Here is a 25102-nt window from a genome sequence, read left to right on the forward strand (position 1 = left end):
ATGGATATTGACGATATGGATATTGACGATATGGATATTGACGATATGGATATTGACGATATGGATATTGACGATATGGATATTGACGATATGGACATTGACGATCTTGACGAGGAGATTGACGTCCAAGGACTTCAAGACCCAATGGACGTCGACGGTCCCCAACACCCAATCGACGTTGATAGTCATCAAGGCCAAGTCGACGTTCACAGTCCCCAAGAGCACAACGATCCTGTCGAGGAGCAATGGGGCCACGAATCGCACTTAGAGAGCCAGAAATATGTGGTGGCTTCGGAAAAGCCCTGCCCAGACTGTGGCGATTTGGTCCGCTGTACACATCCGGCGATGAGAAGGCATATCCGGGATCGGCACCTCATAATCGTCGATTTAAATCATACTTTGGTGTTAAACGAACTTGCTTCCACCCCCAGTGACGACATCCTGGAAGACTGGAAGTGTTTTGCGACAGATGACGAGAAAGAGGAAATCAACCATGAACTGCATGAAAAGGCAGTCGACGGAGATGAAAATACCGAGGACGATACAAAAACTACTGATGTCCAAGTCAACCCTGGAGAAGAATTAACCGACTGGGCCTCAAAGGAACAAGCTATGGGCCTGGACGAAATGGACGAAATGCCAGCGCTAGCAGCAAAACCCTCGGACCTTGACGAAGAGACCCTGCGGAACACAGTCATGGGTTGTCTGAAAGCATCCAAGGTCAAAGATGTGGCTGACATCTTTGGAGACCACGAAACGAAAGTTCTGGAGAGTGGCACCTATCGTGTTACTCGGAATCTGCCAAGCGATGTGAAGCTTTCCCCCGACCTCGACAACGTGGTCTTTGCGATGTTCAGAGACAACCTTTGGGAATGTCAGGTTCCTCATTGTGGTGCCACATTTCCACATGTAGTGGGTGTCGATTTACACCTGCAAGCACACGGCACAATACGCCTCACAAGATGGTATTGTGGCGATGTCACCTGCTCAACCGGAAAGGAAATGGTTTTTGACGATCGTGCTGCACTGGAATCACATATTAAAACGTGTCATATGAGCTCACCCTATAGCAGTGCAGCTGGGCGACGAGTGCCAAAGATGGACTGCCTGGTGAGCAGCCTCATTGGAAAACTGAAAAATCCCCGAAGCCAGCAAAGCAGCCAGGAACCGGCCAAAAACGTTGAAGCCGAGCACGGCCACGAGCACGGCGGGGAGCCCTGTGAGGTACAGAACCATGTCAAGCACGTATTTTATCGAATCACAACATCCACTGGTTTTGTGGAGTTACTCGAACACGATGCCAGGAGGTATCTCTTGGATCTCGGCGTGGAAGAGTGCGCTTTTTCCCCGCATGATCCTTGTCCGGTCATAGAATTTAACGGAGGCGAGGCAGAAAGATACGAAGTGCTTACAGAGAGGAAACCTGTAGATCAGGTCTTCTATCGGATTAAAACCTCGGTAGGAGTTGTCGATCTATCTGAAACAGATGCATCAAGATATATCGCGTCTCTCCACGGACTGGGAGGGTACACCCTGTCGCATTTGGATCCGAGAGAGGTCCTGAGATGGGCTCGGTGGCCGGATAATACAGAGACAAGACGTTTCGAAACACTGGCAGAAGCCGGCCCAGAAGCACGCCAGGAAGGAGGCCAAGAAAGAGGCCAGACTGAAGAATCAAGACAGCAAGAAAGCGAGTCTAAACGTCCCAGTCATACTCACCAATGCCCGTGGCCAAATTGTACGCAGAATACAAGCCACCCTCCACTATTGCGCCTCCATTTTGTACGCTACCATCTGGGATGCGCTTGGCGATGTCCTTTAAATGGTTGCGAATATGCTAGGTATCGAGAACCGGAGCTACAGGAACGGCACAGAATGATGTGCCACATTGGTAGCCCTTTACAGTGTGGTCATCGGCACTGTAGCCAAGTATATGCACGGCTTCACATCGCAAGCAGAGGTCACATGAACTACGCTAATCTTCGTCGACATTTTGAGGCCCATTTCAGCAGAGGCCGAAACAGCTCTCGGATTCCCATCGTAACACGAGATTCAGATTTACTAAGTACAGTCCGTGTGCCTGAAGGGCGAATTCCTTCCGATGATGAATACCGTGAGACCTTTTCTGGACGAAGCGGCGCGTATCTAGACACTGAACGGAGGCTTCACCGACAATCGAAAAATTACCAGTTCCTGGGCGGCCGCGAAGAAGTCGTTGTTCTCGGCAGAGCGAGGACTTGCACCGGATTTTGGTTTCATGATCGCCATTTCCCTTGTGCGGACTCTGTTCCCTTGAACCTCGACACAGCCATGGCGATCTTTGTCCCGGGACTACGACGATATACAGTCGCACCGACGTGTGACTTTTGTATCTACGTCATGTCGCTGATCTCAAGGCCTCTGGCGAGTCTGCCGCTGCCATTTTCTTTTAGAGACAGGCATGGGCTGGTGCCGAAGAAGCGAGTTGGCATTGGTAAATCCATCGACAATCACGTCTCTTTCCACATGGTGATGCAAAGAGAGCCTCTGAGAATCCCTCCTAGGGCAGAGTACTTTCAGAGCCTCAAGCTAACATCCCCCTTGCGCATTTTCGTCATCGACTTTGAAACGGTGTATCGTCCTACGCCAAATCTACCTCAGTATCTCCTCGAAGTTACTGCTCGTGATGGAAATGGTAAGATAATTGTGAGCTGCATTATCAACAAAACAGGGGTCACGAACACCATGTTCGCGGATGAACTTAGGCGCGCAGGTTATACCAATCCAGACGAGCTAGGGGTGAGGAGACACCGAGGACCTACAGAAAACAAGCTTCCCCACAACGCCAAAACACCAAAAGAGATAGTCGACATTCTAATCGCCGCAGGCCTTGACCCTAGCGCACTCTGGATAGAATACTCCAGAGGTTACTTCGATCGACAGTGCATGACGCTCCTCATTAAAAACGCTGGGATGTCGCCCGAATCAATCCTACCGCCTCGCCACAAATGCTGGACAGTTCTGCAAGATTTCATGCTCTGTCTACCAGGTAAGTCAACGCGTGACTTGGTTGTATCCTGGCTCATCTAATTGTACTCATAGGACTGGCCTCTTACAAACTCGGCCGTATTGCTAAGTTGATGCACCCCGAGAATCCAGATCTGCAACGACTACATTACTCAGATGCGGATACCGCAGTTCTCCTCGATGTTCTCAATCTCTGGGTCTTTAAGTATGGGCGATTGGAGACACCCTAGGATCTTTCAGTAGAAGTTGTTCTCGTTTTGGTAGCGTCCATCGATGGAGAGCGACGAGTCGACGACACCCTTGAAGTCCAAGTTGTAGCGCCGGATGCGATCGAGAGACAGGCCTCAACGACACAGAAACAGGTGCTGAAATTCACAAACGTAGACAGTGTTAAGCTACATATCAATACTATGGTCTCTCTGGGAGATACCGCTAAGATTGATTGATTCCCTCTCACACATCGTATTGTTGTTACCAGGGTATCCAACATCTTAAGATGTAGATATGTTTAAATCTCAGATTCTCTTGCCAATCTTGGCCCAGATTCTGACAGATAAATACTCTACAAAACTACTCATCATCCAGGCAGCGGCAAAGCAGGAAATCTATCGTATAAGAGATACAGCCTAGGAAGGCATGAAGTATTGAAGAAATATTGGCTAAAATTGTGAATTACTTATTTATATATATATTCGGTAACCACGATAAAAACCCAAGCAGCTCTATGACCGAGACAACGCCCGCTGAAATTTCTAAACAGCGTATATTGTTAGTTTTAAAATTGATGTCGTGCAATATCACCAGTATACATATAAAAAGAATAAGGCGCTGAAACTCTTGGGCTTCGCCTTTACTTTGGTAATGGCAAACACTGAGGTCCACCAACGACCAATGACTCCAGTGTACCGGTGCCCCGTTTTACGGTAGAAATCGTACAAGATATTGCGAAAACAGAGATTCGAAAACAGAATCCTGTCTGGTTAACAATTGGCACCGACACTGTGGGTAATGTGGTAATGAAGCTTGATCTTGTCAACATCATCCATGGGGAGATGGATATCATTGTCCTTCCAGTCAGCAGGGTGTAGGTCCCGTGAATCGTTGTTTGATACCCTGTCAATGTCACTCTTCGGCACGGGAAGAGACGAGGAGCAACTGCACGCAATTCTTACTGCTGCTGGCCCGGACATGATCAAGGTCTGGAGAGCAGATTGCTGTGAGGATATGCCCTCATCGAGGCAGTACCAGCCTCGTCATCTCTTGCACCCCTCCTAAGCTTTGAAGATGGCTGTATAAATAAGCTTGAATTCAAACGTGTAGGACTGATGATGATGACCGATGATGGAAATATGAGTGTCGTGGACGTCTATCAGATGCTCCTTACCCATGGGTTATAACGCCTGAAGCTCCCTCGCCTTCCATTGCTTCCCTGCCGGGAGCCACCCAAAACGCGCCGTATCTATAACTCCTTCAAACCGAATGACGTTGCATGCATCTGGCCCCTTGGGGCAGTCTTGTTCCTTGCTTCATGACACTGTACACAGCAGCTCGGACTCCAAGATGTATTTGCCTTCCTTGTACTTCTCACTGGCTTCGTACGCCTTGTCGTATTTCCAGCCCACCGTCTCGTCGCACTGCTTGCATTTGATGTCTCGCACAATGTGTCTTCCCGTCGTCATGTTGCGCTCCATCGCTTCGGCCTGCTTGATGTTGACGACGGTGGAGAACAAGAAGGCTTTGCCATGCTGGCCTCGGAAGTTGCGAGAGATGATGTCGTCAAAGTCGGCCAGGTGCGTCCTGCATTTCTGTACAAACACCGAAAGGGTGGTTAACACGGATCTTCTCCCGACCGAGACATGCCTCCCCAAAAGAAGCCCATATTCAACAACCCGATGCATGCATAACACATACCTTGCAGCCGAAGATTTTGGCTGAATTCAGATAGACATTGTATGTAAGACCCATGGTTGGATGGGCTGGGAGTCTGGCTCCCACGCGTCTGTTTCACTGGCAGAAAAGAACAACAGGCGAATCCGCCGTACCCGAGCCTCGAGCGTTGCTGCTTTCGTTCCGCAAGACTGGTGCCCTAGATCTTTTTGAGCGTACCCTGGCTTCTTAACGCGGTTTATTCACACCACGACGGTGCACCACTATAGTAGATCCAACGAGACCGCAGTCGTTGCGGCGAGGGAGGTGGGAGGCCGGTAGGCAGAACGAGGGGTCACCGGTGTCGAGCGTGTGATGATGGCACGGATGTCAACTGATGTTGAACGGATCGACTAAGCAACTCTTTCTTGATAAACGAGGTAGGTGGTCAGCGGAGTATGTGTATAGTAGGGTATGTGCGAGTGCTGCTCAGAATGTAGTGTTTTCGAGATATGAGACCTGACGCAGTATAGTAGGTACGAGAGTTAGACAAACGATGACTTGCGGGGAGAGTTGGGAACGATCGTCGAGATGACTGATGATGAATTGACGTGTTGTAAAATACTGTACGGTACGGTACTGCTTCCACCCTCAGGTAATAATAAGCTACAGACTCACTAGCTTAGGCCTTGGACTACAGGTGCCTTGGGCACCGTCAATCCCCCGCCAAGTTGCCTGAGGTACTCCGTACATACAGGTACAATGCCCGGTAAACAGGGACCGTCGGTTGGTTGACACGATCTTTCACAAACAATATGGCAGAATGTGAAGCTAAGTTGACACCATCGAACGAGGTCGCACCAAGCTTAGTTTAGCTTTGTATGTATCTTCTTGAGTTTATCTCCCAGTATCCTCCCTACGAACCCTCAAGATAAGCAGACGGGGTCGAAGTGCTTCTTGTACCTCGCTGATCATTACCTAGCCATCAGTGCAGGTGAAGGTTTGCTCTCCATTAGTCGGTCAGCAGAACTAATACCAATGTACATTCCATATCGTGGACACTCTTGCAGGGTATGATTATGATCGTTGATACTTTGTCTGTCCCTCAGCCTTGCCGTCCGCCTTGAATTTTAGCCAACGTGAAGCCTCCATCGTCAACAGCAGATCCTTTACGCGAGCCATCCTGCTGTCGTTTCTCATCTTCTGCTGCCATCTTCTGTCCACTCTTCAGGTCGTTCCCTCTTTCCTGCTCTGGCAATGCGGCCACGGAACTGACAAAGCTTGAGCGATGTCTGTTCTCTCCTAGCATAAACGAGAACGAAGAATCCATCAACGACGGGCGTGCTGGAGCTGGCTGTAGCCCGCTCCCGACTTCGGCGGCCACTTTTCCAGCCTCGTGGTTCTTCGGTCTTACCAAGTTTCCCGTAAGCGCGGTCGCCTGTGCTGCGGGTGCTGCGGTCGCGGTCTTCTCGTCCAACTGATGGTCTACTTCCACATCCGCCGTACTCTCCCCTTTGGGAATGGGTATCTCCGGATCGGCGAGGTAGACGGAGACAAATTGTATCTTGGCCAGAGAAATATTGAGATTGTGCTCGGCTTCATCGACACCTTCCTTGGTCGTCAGCTTGACTGTTCTCAAAGAGTCAACAGCATCTTCGAGCATTTTGGATAGCAAGTGGTTTCGCTCCTGCAGTTCGTTGAGCCTCTGTTGCAAGAATTGAGCCGAATCCGACTTCCCAGCATCGGGTGTGTCGCGGCTAGTCTGGCGGGAATGGGATGTTTGATAATTGTTCATATTGCGGCGGACTTCGCCAACCGCACTCCTTACAGCTTTCGAGACGTTCCACCCCTCGGTCCGCTTCTGTAGTCCACCTGTCACTTCTTGGAACAGGCTCTCGAGTTGTTTCTGAGAAGAAGTAAATCTACCAGGCGAGTGGCTTGGTGATTGTCGCAGCTGAGGAGACCTTACTGTTCTCGCGGTCGAAGAGCTGCGGCTACTTTGTGGGTCTGTCTGTTTTGGACGACGCCCTGTATAATGCTGGATGACTGTCGCTCCAGCTTCAATGGTTCTGTTTCTCTCGAGGAATACTGCATCTCTGACAAGTGAGCGGGGCCCTCCAGAGGAATGCGGCAGCGTGTAATGAGTCAACGCAGTAATCGCAGTGGTATAATCGGCATCGATCAAGGTCCAGCGGGATCGCAGCAGCATCGCGACGCAAGTCAGGTCGACAATGTCCGGTCTCAGATTCTCTGCAAAGAGGAGATCCCAGACGCGAAGTACCTCTTGAAACTCAAACTCGCGGCCAAAGAGGAGACGAATCCATCGGCTGTTTCGTTAGCTGCTTGATGATCGGAGCCACGGAATAGACTCACATCGAGTATATCTGGGGAAGGATACCAACAACGTGTAGGTGAAGAGCTAACTCGGGGTCAACAGCTGCAAGGATGTCGTCATGGATTTTCTTGCTTCTCGCAATGATTGGCGACGCATCCTTGCTGTCTCCCGTCTCATACGAGCCCTTTGCATTCTGCATGACGGCGCAAAAGAGGCTGAATGAGTCATGCTCAACGTATTTGTGCCCTAGCGCCTCTTGCATAAAATCGACATCGTCCATAGTTTGAGCTGCAGCAGGGACACTCGTGGGATCAACTGCATCTTGTTGGACCACCCACAATATAGGTGCTAGCAGCTCGTGCATGCCCTGCCTGTAACCAACGTCTGGGTTAAGCTTTGAATAGATAAATAGAATATCCAGGAGTCTCTTTTGCGTCGCAGGTTCGCGGAAGAAGTAGTTGTCTTGCATGCAGCGAGTCACATCCTGAAATATTTCCTCTCTAGCAATCTCATCCTGCCGTAGCGTTGACCACGGAGACTTCACTTCGTCAGACGTCAGACCAGAGGGGCAGGCTTTGAAAATCAATTACCTACATTGTCATCATCCGCGAGGGGGTCTGATGAGGAGTGAAGGTTGTTTGGATGCTCGATATAGCGTAGAAAGTGGCTTTTCAGAGAATCGTACGCCGCCCTCGATTCCGCGAGCTTTTTAGGCCACGATCCTCGACTGAGAGGGCCATAAAGAAGGAGAGCCTATCACAGTCAATAACGACTGCAACAGCAACTCGTTGAGATACTAGCCTTCCAACAGACTGACCGCAAACCATCTTCACAAGGGTCGAAGCCATCTTTCTCCCTTATGGCTTGCCGCAAGTCAACTCCAATCGAGGTGCTAAATAGCGAAGACCAGCGCCGCCTGCTGGGATGAGCCTATACGAAAAAGTAACACGATGGAAACTAAACTCACTGATTTTCCTCGAAAGGCCGCATGACAGCCACCACTCTTTCGTGCGTCCCAACTTCTATCGATACTCAGGTGACAGATCAGGTGGGTTGATCGGATGAGGTCGAGTTGGACGAGGTTTACCCCGGCCGGTCTGCTACGGCGGATCACAGCATATACCGACGCCGTGCGCTCTGGTGAGGAGTGCACGCACCAATGGGCAGTGTCACCGCATGCCAATCACGAAGGACAGACATCTTAATTTCCAGACACACAGTCATCAGAGGTAGATGCTATCATCCCCTTGGTGCTGTTTGATCCTTAAATCTTGTATGGCGATATCCTGGTACTTGCAGTAGTGATACGGAAGAACTACCGCTGGCTTAACGTCGGCCATAGAGTGCAACTGGGTGTATCTCTCACTCCCTTCTGATCAACCTTATTCTCTTTAGCCAAAGTCTCGTGGCGCCAATCCTATCAGGATCGCGACCATGATCCGGTCGTAATATGTCCGCCGATCTATTTGCTGCCTTTGTAACAGCAGATGATAATCATGGCGAGGTGGGAGACGCGATCCAGCCACCCCTTGGAAAGGTCGAGCAAGACTTAGATGGCCACGACTTCTCGGTGCGAAATGTAACTACTCCAGGAGGGACAGCCCCCGGGCTTCAAGCGACACCCCTCTGGAAACGAGATGTCGGTGGAAACGACGTCCTCTTCGACGCCGAAGACGAACCAAATGTTGAAGACGATGATTTTGGCGACTTTGAAATAGCGAACGCATCGGAGGGAACGGCTCCTCATAACCAACTCCATCATACAAGCCATGAGAGTGTGTCCTTGGGAAGGCTCATCCCAGACCTCCTTGACGATGGCAACCACAGAAAGCTGTCTTTCTCTGGGCCGCCTACTGCCTCGACCATTGTGACAAATCCAGGTGCCATAAACCAGACGAACTTGCCACCGACCAAGCTTGAAACCCGGTCAGAGGGATCCCAGGACCAAGGCACTTCGGAGGGTTGGTCAGAGTTTGAAGATGCCCAAAATGTCGACGATGTACGAACACCTGAGGAGCCTTTCAAAAAGCCTGAAGACAAACCCTTCCCATCTCAAGGAACCACAGTCAATGACGAGGACGAATGGGAACCTTTCGAAGATGGGCAAACCGACATGCCACCGCAACCACCTCCTTCGGTAGAGCCAGAAATTGCATCAACAGGTTCAAGGCCAATTTCGACGTTCCAAGCGGCGATTCCTTCCTTCGAGCGACCTACAAATGTCCCCCCACCGTCTTCGCTGCTACAATTAATGAGTACCGTGTTCGATCAACTCCACCAGGCAAATGTTACGAATAACATATCCAAGCCAGCTTTGGCAACAAAGGTGCTTTTAGTTTATAGAACAGCGAGCCGACTGGCAGCCGGGCGATCGCTTCGATGGAAACGGGATGCCCTTCTGTCGCAGAGTATGAAGATAGGACAGGCGGGAGCAAGGGGAGGCATGAAGCTTGCATCAGTGGACAAGGGCGAAGCTGCAAAGGAGAGCCGAGACTTGGAAGAAATGATTCACGATTGGATGAAAAACATTCATGAATACAACAGCATCATTGCTCATGCTGGACTGCCACCTCAACGGCTGAAAATGTCTGCGGCCCCGAATCTGAGAATCCAGAAGTCTTGGGGCTCCTCCGACATCAAGCAATGCGCATTATGCGGGCTGAAAAGGACAGAACGACTAGTTGACGTCGATGTTGATACCGACGACCTTTTTGGAGAGTTCTGGACCGAACATTGGGGTCACAAAGACTGCTACGAGTTTTGGTATTCCTACAAGGGGCTCCTAGCACAAAGATAAGTGGTCGTTTTGTATACATCACGTAGCAGTTGCAGGCGAAGGTATGGGAGTCGAGCCCTCGCAAGGCCCTCCGAATCGTCACGTTCCGAAGCCCGTGAACTCGAGTCTGGCAGATTCAAGATCCTAGGAACCTAGGTATGTAGATACCTGTAGGTAGCAAATAGGGTTTTGGTTGACAGAAGTCTTGCGAGAAGCTGGTTGGGACATTCCGGCTGGGTCAGATCGCGCTGGTGCAAACACAGACTACGTGAGGTAGCTAGGATGGTCTGCGGAGAAGCTATCGTTTGCCATCGACACAAGTTCACTTAGCAGGCGCAAGAAGGGACGATGCTTCCGAAGGTATTCCTCGTACGAGTACCCGTCAGTGCTCAGACACAGATCGATAACGAGAGCGATTGAGATGCTCGCTCCATTGCACCGCGAATGCGCTGGGCCTGAAACCCCCCACCAGCTCCAATTTTAGTCGCGACTACGAGGACCCTTCAACAAGCCAACAACTCGCCGCCCACCCAGACCGCAGCTGGACATGCCGATCGACATTCTTCTTGACTGACTTTGCTTCCCAACGTTGCTCTCTCTTCTGATTCAGATGCCATCAGTCCGTTCCGGAGCTTCGGTGCGATTAGCCCCTTCAGACTGTTTTCAGAAGAGTCTGTGAGCGTCACCGTGGTGTGCCGATATCTTTCCTTTCTTTTGGACCATGTATCTCTGGGCATTATAGGGTTGTGACAATCACACTGCACTGATCCTTCAGCTGCTCCGTACGTGGCGTGGAGAGGGTGTGTTCAGTATGACCCACGATGGACAAGACAGCCATGGTACGGCACCACTGTTCTGTTGAGGGAGGCCTGGCAAAGAACGAGGCTGCAAAATCCCCAAATCGGGCCTCTCTTGACGCGACAGACATCTGGGAGCTGTAGCACTGATCGTTTGTAGGAAACAACCCGCCTCCCGTATCGCCCGTGCTCAGATCAAGCACACTGGACGTCCAGCCATTACGGATCCCAAAGAACAAGAGCACGTCGAATCTACCGCTGGCTGGCAACGATGCGTCCGTATTTCCTTCGTTCAATCCCCGGACGCGCTTTTCCTTTGACGCTGGGACGGCGCAGGAGATAAGCAATCTGAAGAGGTGTGTGCGATATTCTGATATATGTGCTGTGATCTCTGACTCAGGCAGGGCCACGCGTTTTGACCATGACCTCGGAAAGTCCGGCCTGCGAAGAATCAGAAGACTGGGCCCTTCACTGCGGGCGCCCTCTTTGGTCTTGGGAGATGGCGACTTTCTCGCCTCACCCATAGAGCGCTCAAAGACCATGCCGATGTCTGGTTCTTCATCTCGATCCGTTTCGACCGGACAGCTGCTAAGCGGTCCAACGTCCCCTGTCATTGAGGACCTTCACCGTTTCCCGTCGGAGTCATTGCACTCATTCTCCTTTGCCAAACAATCGGAAGAGTTTCTCCATAGCAGACAAAACATACTGCAAAGGTCGGTGGATTTCGTGCGAGATCGGTCTCAATGGGCCGCAAACCCTGCCCTGGCTGACGCCCAAGCACGAGCCAGCGGGAACGTTGAGGTACAAGGAATGATGGCCCTCCTCAAAAAGGCCAATCTCATACCAGTTGATACTGGTCGTGCCAACTCTCGAGGAGTTGGAGCAGGGCCTCTCACGGGTCCGGCTCATCACGACGGACGCAATATCTTCGAGAAGAGCTTCAGCCAGGAATTGGAACATGCCCAAAAACAGGCCGGGGTACAATATGCAGAAGACCAAAGCGCTGGGCGCAAATATTCGATTGACGATGACGAGGACGAAGAGGCCTTACGGGAGCCAGATCTAGAGATGAGAATACCTCCATCACGGTCGGATTCTATGAGCGCCCCGCGCCGAACAGCTCTTCGGAGGACATATACTGACGTGCATTCTGTGTCTCTCCAGCAGAAGTTGATAGAGGCTCTTGCACAGCCTTACTCAACCGACGAGGTCTCTTACCCTCAAGGCGCCACGACAATGTCCAGAACCAGCGTTCCTCCTACACCCTCGGTCGCCAATCCACCAAACGTGCACAGCCACAGTAGCAAATGGTCGCCAACCCATCAAGCTGTGTTTCGAACCGAAGGGGATGCTCCCTGGACTATTCTAGCTGCCAACGACTTGGCCTGCCTCATCTTCGGCATCTCAAGAGCCGAGGTCCGTTCTCTTAGCATCTTGGGGATCATCCAAGAAGAACGAAGGCATTGGCTAGAGACAAGGCTCGCTCGCCCCGAAGAACCTGCAGAGAGCATACGTCCCACAACCTTCAAGAATGGAACAGGAAGTGGTAGCATGTCGTCGATCGGGTCAAAGAGCGGTATTACTGCTAGACTGCTGAGTAAAGCTCCCTCTAGAGCTAACAAATCTTCAGACAAAAGAGCAAAGACGGTTGACGGCTCTGGTGGTTATAGCCGGTCCAAATCCAATAATCACCCGCCTACCAAATCCCGAGGCGTTCTTCTTTGTGGCGATATCGTGCCTGTCCAGAGGCGCGACGGCACCAAAGGCGCTGCAAGCTTCTGGGTCATGGAGAAGAGAGGCGGTCTCATCTGGGTAGTAGAAGAGATCGCGGAGGATGTTGCGTATGTGAACGTGGATGATGACGGCACAGTTAAAGGCGCTTATGGGGACACCGAAGCCATATGGGGACAATCGAATCTTGAAGGTGCTCCTCTGCAGAGCCTGCTTCCCAAGTTCCCTTTGAACACTATGAACTCATCTGAAAAGATACATCCAGGGTATTATACGGCTCGAACCGTTGACCATTTCAACGTTCCCACAACAGTGGAGAAGTCACCTACGGAAAATCAACTGCGAGTTTCGAGCCTGCCACACATCGCGGGCGTGATGGTACTCAATCCCGCCAACCTCAAGATCAGTAGTTCTAACAACATCTTTGCCGCCGCATTGTTTGGCTATGAAAAGCCCGAAGGCCTGGAATTTACCAGCCTAATCCCAAACTTCGGTGACATGCTACATATATTGGCCAGCGAGGACGACGTTCAGCTGTCGGATGGAATTGTGATACCAGAGCACAGTTTCCGTCGAGCTCGTGGCCTGCTCGCACTCCGCGAAGGCAATGAGAACCCAAGCGACATCTTTCTGCGGCCTTGTGGACTACCTGCGAAACATCATGACGGCTCTGATATCATGGTTGACGTCCAAATGCGAGTGGTTCGAAGTGAGTCGTTATTCCCCATGTCCGACGATGCTATAATTGAGGAGAAGGAGGACGAAGAGGGAGAGGATCTCGCTGGATCAGGGGTTGCAGTCGCCGAACTTGTTTACGCCGTCTGGATCATCTACTCGCGAAATATCCACTCCACCAGTATGGGTGGATCCATTACTGACCATGAGCCTCAATCGCGTCCTCTGTCACCACCCTCCCAACCAGAGCCACCTACGTCTATACCATCGCCGCCACCTAGGACCTCAACTGACAGTCCCCGAGTGTTGAGCCCTTCGGACGAGCCGGATGAAACAGACTCGGTTGCAATGGATGAGCCCTTGGACCACCCACCTCCGCATACACCATATGTCCCGCATGAAAGAAAGACGATTGAGGACTTTACCATCTTGGAGGAAATGGGATCTGGTGCGTATGGTCAGGTCAAACTTGCTCGGTACAAAAGAGGAGAAGCCAGAAAAATGGTGCTGAAATATGTGACCAAGAAACGAATCCTTGTTGATACGTGGACCAGGGATCGGCGTTTGGGGACGGTGCCTTTGGAAATCCACGTTCTCGACTACCTTCGTGGTGATGGACTTCGCCACCCAAACATAGTGGAGATGATTGACTTTTTTGAGGACGACGTGAACTACTATATTGAAATGTTACCGCACGGCATCCCTGGCATGGATCTGTTCGACTACATCGAACTTCGGACGAATATGACGGAAGCAGAAAGTCAAAGTATTTTCCGCCAGGTTGTCGATGCCATCCACCACCTGCATACCAAAGCGCTCGTGGTCCACCGTGATATTAAGGACGAAAATGTGGTTCTGGACGGCGAGGGTCGCATAAAATTGATCGACTTTGGAAGTGCTGCTTATATCAAGAACGGACCCTTCGATGTATTCGTCGGTACTATAGGTTGGTCTCCAGAACTTCTTACTTTTGTTGACGCTAAGAAGTGATTAGATTATGCCGCTCCGGAGGTTCTGCAAGGGAAACGATACGGAGGGAAAGAACAGGACGTGTGGGCATTGGGGATTCTGTTGTACACGATTGCGTACAAGGAGAGTAAGTAGTGCCTCGCCGTATGAGGATTCCCAAGACTAACCTTGTGATCCAGATCCGTTCTATAACTTGGGTAAACATACATCGAGAGATTGTGATTATGGAAGGCTGACTTGGCACAGATGAAATACTTGACCACCCCTTACGAGTTCCGTATCTGCCGTTTTCCGAAGAGTGCCTGGACCTCATTCGCAAAATGCTCGACAGAGATGTAGAGAAACGAATCACGATTGAGGCAGTGCGGAACGATGTGTGGCTCGAGGACGATTGACGAAAGCCTGATCGAGGGTCTATCTACTCCTTTGACAAGGTTTGTTCTGAGAAAGATGATTACGAGAGCGATGACATTTACGACGAAGAACGCCATATAAATCTCGAATACCTATGATGAGCGAGGTGATTTAAAGGCGAAACAACATTACAGCGAACGTATTGGACAATTGTGTTCCCCCATGCGGCAGTAAAACCACTGGGGTGGAGAGGACTAAGGCGGACGTTTGAGATCCCCAGTGGTGAATGCGGTGCATGGACAAGAAGACGAAGACTCTTTAGAAAAGACTTGTCGAGCCGCGGTCGAATGTCGCCAGTTGGTAGCCGCGGTGCATACAAGGTACATATCGCGGAAGCGGTTTCAGCTGGATATCAAACACTCGTCAACGTGTATGAAGCGGAACAGCATGATCAATTTTATTATTCCTCGTTCCGGCCATGGGTTTGCTTCTTGTGCTTGTAGAAGGGGCGAGAACACCAACTGAACCCTCCTGGTCCATTCGATGTCGAGAGGAAACTGAGAACAAAAGGCGGCGTCTCTGACCAGTGTCTTTAAGCCAATGAACCGGGTACGACGTGCGTGTTTTCTTACGAGGGTCCGATGGACGATGCAAGGGCAAATTCCTTCGGTGATGTTCCTGGAACAGCATTACCGCGCTGTGGACGGAACTCTATTCTCTGTGATATCGGAGTGTTCACGCTCAGCCGCATCGAGAGTTTTATAACCGTCACCTTGTATGCAGTGGCTTACCCCGACTCTGACGTTCACGCCATGACGGAGCTACTGTGCATTGGCAGTATTGCATTCTCACCGATACGAAGTGGCCCAATCCTAGAGACTTGTTTTCGTCTGTCGATCCACGAGTCCTCAGGCCCGACGATTGTGGAATATAGGAGGGTGGAACTGACTTTCTCTGATATCGGGCGAGTTCTTCCTCAAGATTCCCAGTGCAACGCATACAGGCATGATACTGAGTGATCCGGACTTCTACGCTGCGTCCGGGAGACGAATTACCTTCACCGGAAAACACCTCTACAGATTGCTGAAGTTGGCAATGGACGAGCTCGGCGAGCACCCAGTGACTGTTGACGTAGCCGTCCAATGCCTGTCTCAAGCAGCACTCCCATTGCCCGAAATCATCCCGGATTCCAATTCGTAGGAGGCCCAAAGTCGTTCTCATTACATAGGTAGGAAGGCAACCAAGGAAGGCTAGCAACACCATCCCCAAAGCGTGCAGGCGGAGCCGATCACTCGGAACTCCCAGCCCTTTTAGCGGCCGAGATACGCCGTATCATGTGGCGCTATTTCGGTCTTCCAGCGGTATTCCAGAGTATCCGTACTCGTAACCCCAGAGGGCCTTGTGGAGAGGGGCGGTTATCCGTAACTTCTAAGTCAGAGCAAATCGATTCGACACAGCAGTGCCTTGCAAGGGTAAAATCGTTTTCCTCGGCTAAAGTGAAGGAGATGCGACATCCAGTGAAGAGCATGAGGCGATTGGGGTTAAAAGGGTCCAAGCCACGACGGATGAGCTACTGCAAGCTGCCAGCTGCACACGCGCACCTCGGTCCCACAAGGTGGCCAGCGGCCCAGCGTCGAAAGGAGACGCAAACGCCATTCTGTGTGGACGGAGCACGGGTGTCATTATTGTGCAATACTCCGTCCTGCGTTGAGATCGGCCGTGCTAAGCGAGGTGGACGATACCGATGCGAAGTGAGGGAAGGTCATCGCTGCCCTGTCTGCTGACTTTTGAGACTGGATAGTGTCATGAGGACTCGCCGTTATATTGTACAAGTACAACAGAGCCCGGGATAAAGAGAGGCAAACTTGTCGCGCTGCAGTCTGAAGAGGTGGAGGGCGGCACAGGCTCAGCAGTGAAGGCGGTTGGTTCGTCCATTGCTGTAGGGATCCAGGCCCATGGTGGCTCACTAGGCTGCTGGGGGGAGCGGCAGTCCGGTGGGTTCGGTTCGCTTGATGGATCTTTGCCTGTGACCTCGGACCTAGAACCTGTAGTTGTGTGCCTGCAGGATGGACTACTGCTGCGTGTAGACAGGTTTTTGAGGGCGCTACAGGTCCCCAGACCATGCCCAAACTGCTGTAGCCACCGACTTGGAGGCCGATGGGATTCTCCGTAGCGGCGGCGATTGATATTGTATGATGGAGATACGGCTGATAGCGATAACGGCGGGTACAGGTCTTTACCGTACGGATACACACTTACCCCTCTCTGCCCCTCCGCCACCCGCCCACTCTCTGCCATCGCCAGAGGTACAGTACAGTACGGTATTGTACCCTGGCCACCTCTGGGTAAGGTGTCTGCGGACCATCCTCACCACCATCCTCACCACCCATCACCACCCATCACCACCTGGTCATCCTACCCTGATCTGCTCTACTCTTCTTCAGGCCCGACTAAAATCATCCCTGCATCCTTCACCCTGTATCGGCACTTGACCTCCTCAGGCTCGTTCCAACACCTCTGCCTCTACGGGTATCCCCTACATATTTGTACCCTTTGCAATATACACATATCCCCGTCGCCTGACCTCACACCTCCGACTCTCGATGGCGTGCGCCCTGTCGACCAGCGTCCGCTGACGATTGACCCGATCCCTTTGCTCGTCTGACCCTGCTGGTCGGTCTGCACTCTCTGAACCTCTCTACGAGTACTCACAGCCTCGTTACACTTCCTCCCTGCCGTGCGAGGGGTTGATTCCTCTGCACGACTCTGCCCTCGTCGTTGAGTCTGCGAGTTGTACTTCGCATAGTATCTCTACACCATGGAGCCCATATCCACCATCACAACGAGGTCTTCCCTCACTCCTCAACGCCAGCCGGACTCACCAAGGCCAATGACCCCCGCAAGCCCGATGATCGAGGCTACCACCGCCTTCGACCAGCCAGTGAAGCTGAAATCGCGCCATCGACTGCTTCAAGGCCTGCAGCGCATGTCTTCCTCCCCCTCGCTGGCCAAGCTGGGGAGGACGAGGTCGAGCGAGAGGGTTTACAAGTCGGGACAGAAAGCATCCATATCCTGCGTCTCCCTGGGTTCTCCCACCGGCTCATATTCCCTATCACCACCGAACCCTTACACTCCCCAGCTTTCCAACGGCGGTTACTCTACCGCACCTACCACCCCAGGGACGCCGGGGAGTCAGCAGTCCTACTTCGAGGCCAACTCCAGACTGCGTCCGATCGATTCGAACGAAGCCGCTACGGCCTCTCTCCCCCTCGATATCCGAACGGGCAAACCTATCTCTACACCGTTGCCCGAGATCTCGGAGAAACCCTTCGTACGTCGGCCGAACTTTGATTTTTGGAAAGATATGCCCCATGAGCTCCGACTACATATTTTCCGTTTCTTGTCGCCGAAAGAGATCATCAGAGTATCGTCCGTGTCCAAGCAATGGCATGACATGTGCTTTGACGGGCAGTTATGGACCAGTCTCGACTGCCAGACATATTATCAGCAGATAACGTCGGATGCTCTGATCAAGATCATGCTCAAGGCCGGCGCGTTCGTCAAGAATCTCAACTTGAGAGGCTGTGTCCAGCTGCGGGACCAGTGGTTAAGTTTGGGTACGAGAATGACAAACCAAGAATGCCGGAACCTCGAGAGCTTCAGCATTGAAGGATGCAAGATTGAACGGTCTTCGATACATTTCTTTCTGTTGAGAAATCCGCGGCTCGTCCATATCAACATGCCTAACATGCAGAACATTAACAACGCAACTATGAAAATCATTGCCTGTCACTGCCCGCAACTGGAGATGCTAAACATCGACTGGTGCTCTCAGATTGATACCAAGGGTCTCAGGCAAGTGATCCAGTCATGTCCAAACTTGAGAGATCTACGGGCGTCCGAGGTTAGAGGGCTGGACGACAACGACTTCATGTTGGAACTTTTCCAGCGCAATACTCTCGAAAGGCTTATTCTGCAGCACTGCGAGAGTCTCACGGACGAGGCTCTACAGATAATGGTTCACGGACTGGATCCCGAGCGAGACGTGCTGACCGATCGACCCCTTGTGCCGCCGCGGAGGCTACGCCACCTAGATATCTCGAGATGCAGGAGGCTTACCGACCGTGGTGTCAGATCCCTTGCTCATAATGTTCCGTTCCTTGAAGGACTGCGCCTTTGTCAGAACGCCGCATTGACAGACGACGCGCTAGAGGATCTTCTGCAGTCGACACATCGACTAACCCATCTAGAAGTGGAAGAGGCGGAGCTCTTGACGAACGCAACGTTGATCAATCTATCCAAATCCAGAGCGGCAAGCACGCTGGAACATCTGAGCATCTCATACTGCGAGCAGATCGGCGACGTCGGTGTGCTCCCTTTACTTAAAGCGTGCCCAGAGATCAAGTCTCTCTGCCTGGACAACACCAGGATCTCGGATCTCGTCCTGATGGAAGCTTCGGAACAAGTCCGAAGACGAGGCAGTACTACCAAGAGGTCTCAGATACCCAAGAAAGGTCTGGAACTGGTCGCCTTTGATTGCGCAAACGTGACATGGGCAGGCGTCCGGGAGATTCTCCAGGGGAACGGCCGTGTGATGCAAGGGCGGAAGAAATCGGTTGTCCAGACCGTAGTGGAAGAGCTTGGCGACGAGAAGAAGTACAGGAAAGTGATTGAGATCCAGGAGCTGCTTTATCCGAGCCAGATCATCCACCTCAAGGCCTTCTACGGCTGGCAGCAGACCGTGGAGGAGCACTACAAGAGATGCGTGACTGGTCGCTGGAATGCGGCCGCCCGTCTGGAAGAGAAGTGGGCGGAATGGATGGTGGCGAGCGAAGAGGTGGGTGTCATTGGCCACGGCTGGAGCTCAAGACGCAGGCGCCGACGAGCTCGCGAAGCAGAAAACAGAGTGCGCGACGACGAGGACGGCACCGCCCAGGATACTGGAACAGGCGACGAAGGAAGCGGTTTGGATTATGCAACAACGCGCCCACCACACGCTGGACGACGCCGTGCTCGTAGCGGCGGCTGTGTAGTGATGTGATTTGACGTTGTGGCGGTGGTGTGGATATCAATGAGGTGAATTCAGGCTTACTTCCATCCGCATGCGTGCCATTCAACAGGGATTATATTTTTTTTTTGGATCTGGCGTCTTTTTCCCGACCGAGGGTTCGGGGGAAAGTGAAGCTGGAGTTTATGTAAAGGGGGACAGGGAGGGTCTACACGAGAATATGAGTGTGATGATCATGTACCGGGTTTATACTGCGCCATGTTGTTCTGTCTTTTTCCGATCAGGATTTTCTTGTTTTGTGTGTGGTCACGAAGCATCTGCCTGCCTGCCTGCCCGGGGGGGTCCATCTGTATGAAGTTTCGACGAGAGTGAGTGGGTGAGCTGTATGGGGACTCGCCCACCAACTAACTACCTTCCGATCTCACGTAGATCTGGGTTGGTAATGTTCGTCGTAGGTGGGTTTTGCCCTCCTACCTACGCAGGCGATAGATCTTTGTCGTTGAGTGTGTATGTACAATGTCGATGTCGATGTCGACGTCGACGTCGAACGTTCTATCCCGGAATATACGTATCATGCGCATGCGATGTTGCTTTTCTACTCCTGGATTACCCACCGAGACCGAGAGTAGTTAGACGTGATGATCCAATAAGGGTGGAACCGGTTTCGTCTCTTTTTTGTTGCCCGGAGCGTCATTCGACCTGACAAAAGTTCTGTATAGTAGGGAGCGGATTTCTATCGTTGAAAGGTAAGGTCCAAGTACAAGTACATGTCCAAGTATTTGTATATGTATATCCATATGTACATCCATGGAGGCCGTTGAACTCAGGTAATCTGTCTGGTGTCTGTCTACCTCCTAAGGTAAGCCAAGGTAAGAGAAGCTAAGAGAAGGAAGGTACGCAGGAAGAGAGCTCAGCCTTTGGACGAGACTTTGTTGTTTCGGCCGATGAAGATATCTATCGAAACCATTTCATTTCGGCCAAGTCTGCCCCTGAATCCAGTCAGGTAGATTCAGCTGGCTCGAGACACAAAGGATGATCGTATATATCTCTGAGGTCCTTTGTATGTTTTGGCGTCTCTTCTCTCCGTCTGTCTTTCCAGTCTTTGATGACACTCCGCGATCAGATAAGTTAGAAAGGTAGGTAGTGGTACATATTAGGTAGAATCACAGTCAATGGTACGAAGCAAGTACCTTGAGTAGGTGAGTGGGCCCTTGCTCCAGGCAAATGGATCAAGGACTAAACAGTTCAGATACCTGAGGTAGGTACCTAGGTAGGTGGTTTTGGTCGTTTCGGCCTTTTGACCATTGTTTTCACAGTTGGTTGGACACGGGTGAATATTCTTCTCGTGCCTTTGGAACCTGTTTCTGGCTGGGAGCTTTGCGGATCGTTTCTCGGATCCTCCTCCCTCGCTCGCTCTCTCCGAAGTTGAGGCGCCGGTTCGAATTTTGGTGCTCCAGATTTCCGCTCAAACGAGGACATACAAGCTACACATGCCGCTAAGACCCAGGATCATGCTAAACCAAAACGCCGCATTGTTGAAAACCCACCGACCGCGAATCAGGGGACTGCGTTGAACGGCAACAATGGGAAGTTGCAACATCATGGCCACAAACCCGTAGCCTCGCAATTTCTTGGTGATACAACCCATGATGAGTTCGTGCCCGAGTGCGCTGATCAGGAAAGTGATGGTCATGGCGATCGGAGTCGAGACGTACGACTTGGAAGAGAAAAAGACATGTCGTCGGAGAAAGTGGTAGACGGGGATATTCCACTCGCGTGAGAACTCAAGCCAATCGCTGCTGTTCCACCAGTCCGAGTAGAAGTGTCGGTCGGCGAAGCAGGTAATTTCGGCAAACGCGCCGAGAATATACTCCCAGATAACGAGAAAGACGAGCAGGAAGGTTATCATGAAGGGGAACAGTAGCATACTGGTCGTCTCCGCTAGCACGAGCGCGCTGTCGGCGAATGAGGCGCTGTTACGGAGATGGATCGCCGAGTCTGCGAGCACAGGAGTGATAAACTCCTCGCTCACAGTGATCATGAGGAAGATGCACCCGAAGACGGCTAGCGTCTTCTGCGACAGTTCGAGCCAGCGAATGTGTGGTGTCCTCGGATACTCCAGCTCGTAGCACAACGTCGGACAGAGGATGTAGTCGACGTAGTTGGCCAGGGTCAGATTCTGCGGATAGGTGACTCGGCCGAGAGGAGAGGTCAGCTCGGTCGCCAAGTCTTGCCGCAGCTGGGAGAGTTCTTCCAGAGATTCAGCGCTTGTTTCGCTGAGACTGTCGGGATCGAGTTCTTGCAGACGTGTTGGCGAACTGGGGTAGATGACAGCTTTTGCTCGGTCGGCGGTTTCTGGTTTGTCAAGCTCATGCAGACGTCGTTCGGTCTCGCTGAGATGACCGTTGTAAAAGGCGTAAGAATGCATTTTCATCAGAATAGTAAGGGTGTGCAGGGCGAAGAAGACCTGCGCCGTCCACGTCCAGCCGAGAAGAAACGGCCACTCCACCCAAAGCGTGAGCCATAGCGCTTGATATATGCTCTGGATCCAGATGCCCGCCCGTTTCCATCGCAGGATCCCAGTCTGGCCTCGAATCCATTTCTGGATGACTAAACTCAAGGCGGTACTCGACACCATGACGGCGTCGCTCAAGGCCATCGACACTACATTTCTCGACAGGAGCTCGTACACTTGTACTCGCAGCGGATAGCCTGTCTCTTTGATGTTCCGAAGTCCTGTCGTCAAGACCATGATGGTCAGACTGATCCAGAACAGGACAAAGAAGCCTCGAAAGTCCCGGTAGTCGCTGCGGGGGTCGAAGTGAGACACTCGGTTCTTGTACACGATCGTGTGGTAGAGTCGGTGCTTCGCCTGGGCGCGGGCCTGTTTTCGAGCGGACGAGAGGGACTGTACAGACGGCGGTGCATCCTGAGGAATGGGTGTCGACCGTCCACTGGAAGTTGAAGTTAGCATTATCCATGGAGAGCGTATGATGAATCTACCTCGATATCCCAGAGGGCGCCTCGGAGAAACCGTTGAGTCCATGATTACCGGCAGCGCGTAATGCCTCAGGTAATACCCTCAGAGGTCGCGGACGAAGGAGGTTTCCTTCCGAATCTGCAGCATGGGCGGCGGCCATTGTCGTCAATGAGGATTAGGATTATTATCGCAAGAAAAACAAGACAGAATGAGAGTCTTCCATGTCTCCGGGAGTAGAGTGTACCGCCGGTGATCTCGGGCTGCACAAACTGGTTCTCGTATGATGCTCAGCGTTCGCCTTCGGGCTCTTTGCGATCCGGATGCGCCCAAAGATTTGACTCGGCTCTTTTTGGCTTAGGGCAGTGAAGTGAGCTCAACAGTCGACGTCAGCCTTGGCAGTTTGGGGGGGTCATTACGGAATACGAGGCGAATACGAACCCACATATAACAGGGATGCACTTTCGCTCTCACTCGTGCGCACAACAGGAACCTGTGACTACATAATAGGTATACTCTGGACGCCGAGTTCCCTCCCCGTTCGTCCCAGGAACTCGATAGAGAGGGACGATGCCCTTCGCAAAAGAAATCGAACATTGTTTTCCGGAGCACTGCGTACTGCTATTGCTTACAGATACCTGCGCATACAGTCTATCTCTCCTTGCAGCGGTCAGATTTCACACCTCACCTCATCCAGTCAATGTCTAGATCAGCCTTGTATTCCCCTTCATCGTCTATGCGGCTCAGGACACTGTCCTCACCTGTCCAGGTGGTCGGAGTTCCTTGTCGCACGCTGGAGACACTCTCGGGCTTCTCACTACCATTGACACTAGCCGCTCGTAGATGCTGCCCATTCTCGGTAGACTGATGATCCCTCCACCATTTCCCGCTCTCTGCAATCACTCGTTCTTCCCAGCCGCTGACGGGTCCGATGACTTTGACGTCCTTCTGGCCAGCCTTCAGCACGTCGCGGCATGGCAGAGACATTGTCATGTTCTCATCATTGCCGCCCCCGGTGAGTTCATTGAGCTTTTCCTCGCTGGCAGCATAGACAAGCCGTCCAATGTTACTCCAGTACAGTGTTCCCGTACACATGGCGCAGGGTTCCCAAGTCGACACCAGCGTACACCCAGCCAGGAAAGGTTGCGAGAAGTGTATCGAGGCTAACCGCGCCAATTCTGTTTCTGCGTGTTGTACGTGGGAAATGGAGTAGTGAGTCAGAAGCACAGTGCTGTTGTCGGGTCCCAGAAGAAGCGCCGCAAACGGTCTTTTTTCATGATATTTGGTGGCAGTATTTTGTAAGCTCAGACAAGTCTCCAACGCTGCATCGATTTGTGCCTTGGTCAGCGGCTGGAGACTTGTCTGAGCTGCTTGGACGGCCTGACTCGGTTCAGGCTGCGCAAGGGGTTTCGAAGTAGTCGTTGGCGAAGGAGCAGACGAGGCAGGAGTGAATGGTGGGTTGGATGTGAGACTTAGGGACGGGTTGTGCGTGGTCGCAGAGTGTACGGAAGACGGGGTTGGGCTCGCAGAGACGGGAGGTTTTCTCTGGATGGAGCTTGGTGAAGGCGTCTGAATGGCTGGCTTCGAGTTGGAAGTCGCCTTTAAGAAAGATTGGTAACTCATGCTGAGTGTGCGTCCCGGTGCCAACTCAACCGGCCGGTGGGATAAAATCAACGTGTGACAAGATCGTAGATCCGACGGTGCAGGCCAGGGATCACGTAAAACGGGCGTGTAGAATGAATGGTACGAGTTATCGCAGGATTCAGGAAAGAGAGACAAATACCAGCGACTCGTTAACGATAGCAATATCCCATGGGCCAGCCGAGAAGAAGCAGGAATCGATGTGTCGTAGAGGAGACGTTGAAAGAAACAGGCACCTGCCGTAGACGATCAAACTGCGCCAGGCGAAAGGACTGACTTGGAGACTTTTGATGATGCCGTCAAGACTGGGCCCGTAACAAGTCTACTATGTATAGCCTTGTGAGCCTGTATTAACCCTGGACGAGGCAGGGTCGCATCGCACTATGTATTTATTGTACCAGGTACTCTGCCCTCTGTACTCGTACTAATTGATAGGTAGACGGTAACTCGTCGCCTGGTCGTTGTGTACCATGTGGGCGCACCTTGCATAAGGACCGTCGGCGGAGAATTTCTGACACAAGCTTGCCTGCGCTACGAGTACGAATACGAGTTTGGCATATTGTCCAACATGTTCCTGTAAGCTGGGAACTGTGCTTTTTAAGTACCGAACATGTCAGATGCGTCTATCCAAGGCTTGTTTCTGCCGTCGTATTTTATACCTTGAACTCTCACAGGGGACTTCACGACGTGGCATAATTCTTCATTAAGTCCTGAGAATCGGATGGACACTTTATCAATCTAAAAGTTTCTGCTTTGTGGCAAAAAGGGGCGTTCGAGAAAGACTGGGCAGCAACCGGTTACCATATCACTTTCTCATGCAACGATATCTAGAATGGGTTGAGATGGGAGAGTTTGGGAAGCAGTACTGAGCCCATTGTGGATTTAGTTCCTCTCGGAGACCACTATTTACGCCAGCCTCTTCTTTCACCATCGAGGCTACCATGGAGAAAATGGTCGAACGGCTCGT

At 51.8% G+C, this 25102-nt stretch overlaps 9 protein-coding genes across 9 annotated transcripts; 5 read left to right on the forward strand and 4 right to left on the reverse strand.

The window, feature by feature from the left end:
- Positions 1 to 15: 15 nt before the first annotated feature.
- PV08_06540 (uncharacterized protein) lies at positions 16 to 1822 on the forward strand (the record flags this gene model as incomplete). The annotated part of the gene is made up of 2 exons (XM_016380874.1): positions 16 to 1458; positions 1619 to 1822. 2 exons carry the CDS (start codon positions 16 to 18, stop codon positions 1820 to 1822), a joined length of 1647 nt encoding a protein of 548 aa, XP_016236701.1.
- Positions 1823 to 2310: 488 nt separating this feature from the next.
- PV08_06541 (uncharacterized protein) lies at positions 2311 to 3236 on the forward strand (the record flags this gene model as incomplete). Its single annotated transcript, XM_016380875.1, has 2 exons — positions 2311 to 3028; positions 3082 to 3236. The coding sequence occupies 2 exons, from the start codon at positions 2311 to 2313 to the stop codon at positions 3234 to 3236; spliced, it is 873 nt and encodes a 290-aa protein (XP_016236702.1).
- Positions 3237 to 4532: 1296 nt separating this feature from the next.
- On the reverse strand, positions 4533 to 4971 carry PV08_06542 (uncharacterized protein; the record flags this gene model as incomplete). The annotated part of the gene is made up of 2 exons (XM_016380876.1): positions 4533 to 4811; positions 4918 to 4971. The coding sequence occupies 2 exons, from the start codon at positions 4969 to 4971 to the stop codon at positions 4533 to 4535; spliced, it is 333 nt and encodes a 110-aa protein (XP_016236703.1).
- Positions 4972 to 5977: 1006 nt separating this feature from the next.
- Positions 5978 to 8055, reverse strand: PV08_06543 (uncharacterized protein; the record flags this gene model as incomplete). Its single annotated transcript, XM_016380877.1, has 4 exons — positions 5978 to 7199; positions 7246 to 7745; positions 7802 to 7960; positions 8032 to 8055. The coding sequence occupies 4 exons, from the start codon at positions 8053 to 8055 to the stop codon at positions 5978 to 5980; spliced, it is 1905 nt and encodes a 634-aa protein (XP_016236704.1).
- A 602-nt stretch (positions 8056 to 8657) lies between these two features.
- Positions 8658 to 10004, forward strand: PV08_06544 (uncharacterized protein; the record flags this gene model as incomplete). Its single annotated transcript, XM_016380878.1, has 1 exon — positions 8658 to 10004. One exon carries the CDS (start codon positions 8658 to 8660, stop codon positions 10002 to 10004), a length of 1347 nt encoding a protein of 448 aa, XP_016236705.1.
- Positions 10005 to 10794: 790 nt separating this feature from the next.
- On the forward strand, positions 10795 to 14550 carry PV08_06545 (uncharacterized protein; the record flags this gene model as incomplete). The annotated part of the gene is made up of 6 exons (XM_016380879.1): positions 10795 to 10822; positions 10941 to 11136; positions 11185 to 14132; positions 14181 to 14282; positions 14335 to 14352; positions 14402 to 14550. 6 exons carry the CDS (start codon positions 10795 to 10797, stop codon positions 14548 to 14550), a joined length of 3441 nt encoding a protein of 1146 aa, XP_016236706.1.
- A 2777-nt stretch (positions 14551 to 17327) lies between these two features.
- Positions 17328 to 19550, forward strand: PV08_06546 (uncharacterized protein; the record flags this gene model as incomplete). Its single annotated transcript, XM_016380880.1, has 1 exon — positions 17328 to 19550. One exon carries the CDS (start codon positions 17328 to 17330, stop codon positions 19548 to 19550), a length of 2223 nt encoding a protein of 740 aa, XP_016236707.1.
- Positions 19551 to 20982: 1432 nt separating this feature from the next.
- Positions 20983 to 22657, reverse strand: PV08_06547 (uncharacterized protein; the record flags this gene model as incomplete). Its single annotated transcript, XM_016380881.1, has 2 exons — positions 20983 to 22471; positions 22521 to 22657. The coding sequence occupies 2 exons, from the start codon at positions 22655 to 22657 to the stop codon at positions 20983 to 20985; spliced, it is 1626 nt and encodes a 541-aa protein (XP_016236708.1).
- Positions 22658 to 23178: 521 nt separating this feature from the next.
- Positions 23179 to 24117, reverse strand: PV08_06548 (uncharacterized protein; the record flags this gene model as incomplete). The annotated part of the gene is made up of 1 exon (XM_016380882.1): positions 23179 to 24117. The coding sequence occupies one exon, from the start codon at positions 24115 to 24117 to the stop codon at positions 23179 to 23181; it is 939 nt and encodes a 312-aa protein (XP_016236709.1).
- Between the last annotated feature and the right edge of the window lie 985 nt (positions 24118 to 25102).

The sequence above is a fragment of the Exophiala spinifera genome (genome assembly GCF_000836115.1).
Source record: "Exophiala spinifera strain CBS 89968 unplaced genomic scaffold supercont1.4, whole genome shotgun sequence".
In the NCBI taxonomy this organism is placed as follows: Eukaryota; Fungi; Ascomycota; class Eurotiomycetes; order Chaetothyriales; family Herpotrichiellaceae; genus Exophiala; species Exophiala spinifera.